This window comes from Octopus bimaculoides, chromosome 2 (assembly GCF_001194135.2).
Source record: "Octopus bimaculoides isolate UCB-OBI-ISO-001 chromosome 2, ASM119413v2, whole genome shotgun sequence".
Lineage (NCBI taxonomy): Eukaryota > Metazoa > Mollusca > Cephalopoda > Octopoda > Octopodidae > Octopus > Octopus bimaculoides.
In genome coordinates, this window is record NC_068982.1 from 41,560,322 (window position 1) to 41,562,007 (window position 1,686).

Genomic DNA, 1,686 nt, shown 5'->3' on the forward strand with positions numbered 1-1,686 from the left:
CCGCCAGCGCGTCGGTTGCGATGCCTTTCCTAAGCACCTCTTCTAAGTTTCACTCTAATCTATACACATACGCGCGCGCACGCACACACACACACACACGTATATATACACGCACATATATATATACACACAAACGTATTTGGTATTGGAGACTGTCGTCTGGTTCAGCTTTAAAACAAGGGTAATCACATCCTTATACATACATATATGCATGTATACATGTATACATACATACATACATACATACATACGTATGTACCTGCGTGCGCGTGTGCGTGTATAGGTACTACGTACACACACACACACAGACGTGTGTGTGTATGTATATATATATATATATATGTATTTTTCATTTTGTTGTCGCTGGTGTTCTTGCCGTCGTTGTCGTGCTGTTGATGTTGTTTTTGTTCAGTGCCATATGTTTCGTGTTTCCAGGGAATTCTCTTGGAAACATTATGATCAGCTTCATCAGTAAGCTTCTTTTGTTTTTCTTACTTATTCATTTTTGTCCTTTGTTCTTGTTTTAGGAAAACAAGAAACTTTTTTCAGGTTGATTTTTAAAAACTATTTTCTAATCCCGAGTTGCATCATTGAAAAATATAATGAAGGTTATCATCTATCAATCACTCTTTTTTCGTTCAACCGGTTGTCATCTCATTTTTCTTCAACGCCCCTCACGAAGTTTCCCACCCCACCACTCAGAAAGGGCGGTATCGCCGACTATGTGAACTACTGCTACAAAACTTAGCTAACTCTGCTCTAAATTTTAATACGCCTCAACCACCCGTGCAAGATAAAGATAACAAAACTGTCATAATATAAGAATTGAAAACTAATACGCACGAAAGTCAGGGCGTCAGAACGTGACTGTTGCTGTTACTGATGGCAATCACTTTACGATTGTAATTAATGACCACATAATACCGTATTTTTGAGAACTGAAGAGAAGCGAAAGTAAGGTAGGGCCACAGATTTTGCACAAGTTTTCTGTGATGAGTTCAAGTTGTGTGTTATAAATAGAGAATTTTTTTAGTCTGTTGCCTTCCTTGGTAAGCAGTTCTTTCTGTTGTGGTATAATTATTACACACACACACACACACACACACACACCCCACTCTCTCTCTCTATTTCTGAATAAAAACAAAATATTCTAAATTATCAATTTAAAAATGATAAACTTCTTAGAGTGTGCTTCTTCTCCGGATTTATGTTTTTCTAAAAACGATATATATATATATATATATGGAGAAATATTAATATTATTAAGTCTCTCTTATATATCAAAACTGTCCGACGAACGAGAACATGAAACTTTAGTAGTTTTTTTTGTGATTTTTGTGATGTTTTTGCAGCTTTAATAATAAAGTATGTATGTATGTATGTATACACACACACACACACACACGCACACACACATATATATATATATATATATACACACATACATACATACATACATATATATATATATATATATATATACACACACACACATACAGGCATACCTCACCCTACGTCGTTAATTGGTTCCAGGACTCACAACTTAAGTCGAATTAACTTTCTCTAGGCTAAACCGATAATAACCATTCCCAGTTCTGTACTTTATTTATGAATGCATTTTCAATAATTCATGGTTAGTAAAAACCTATCTTAAGCTTACAAACAAATAATTTCTATTTTTTAATA

General features: G+C 34.6%; 1 protein-coding gene across 2 annotated transcripts in view; it reads left to right on the forward strand.

The window, feature by feature from the left end:
• The first annotated feature begins 398 nt into the window (after nt 1-398).
• Nucleotides 399-1,686, forward strand: part of LOC106884233 (hydroxylysine kinase) — a 30,488-nt gene continuing 29,200 nt past the window's right edge. Inside the window, exon 1 of one of the 2 annotated variants that reach the window (XM_052976762.1) lies at nt 399-471. In XM_052976762.1, the coding sequence (XP_052832722.1) occupies nt 419-471 (53 nt within the window). In that variant the 5' untranslated portion in view covers nt 399-418. Of the gene's footprint in view, nt 472-760; nt 960-1,686 lie in introns of those variants that run through there. The other variant, XM_052976764.1, reaches the window with a different exon arrangement.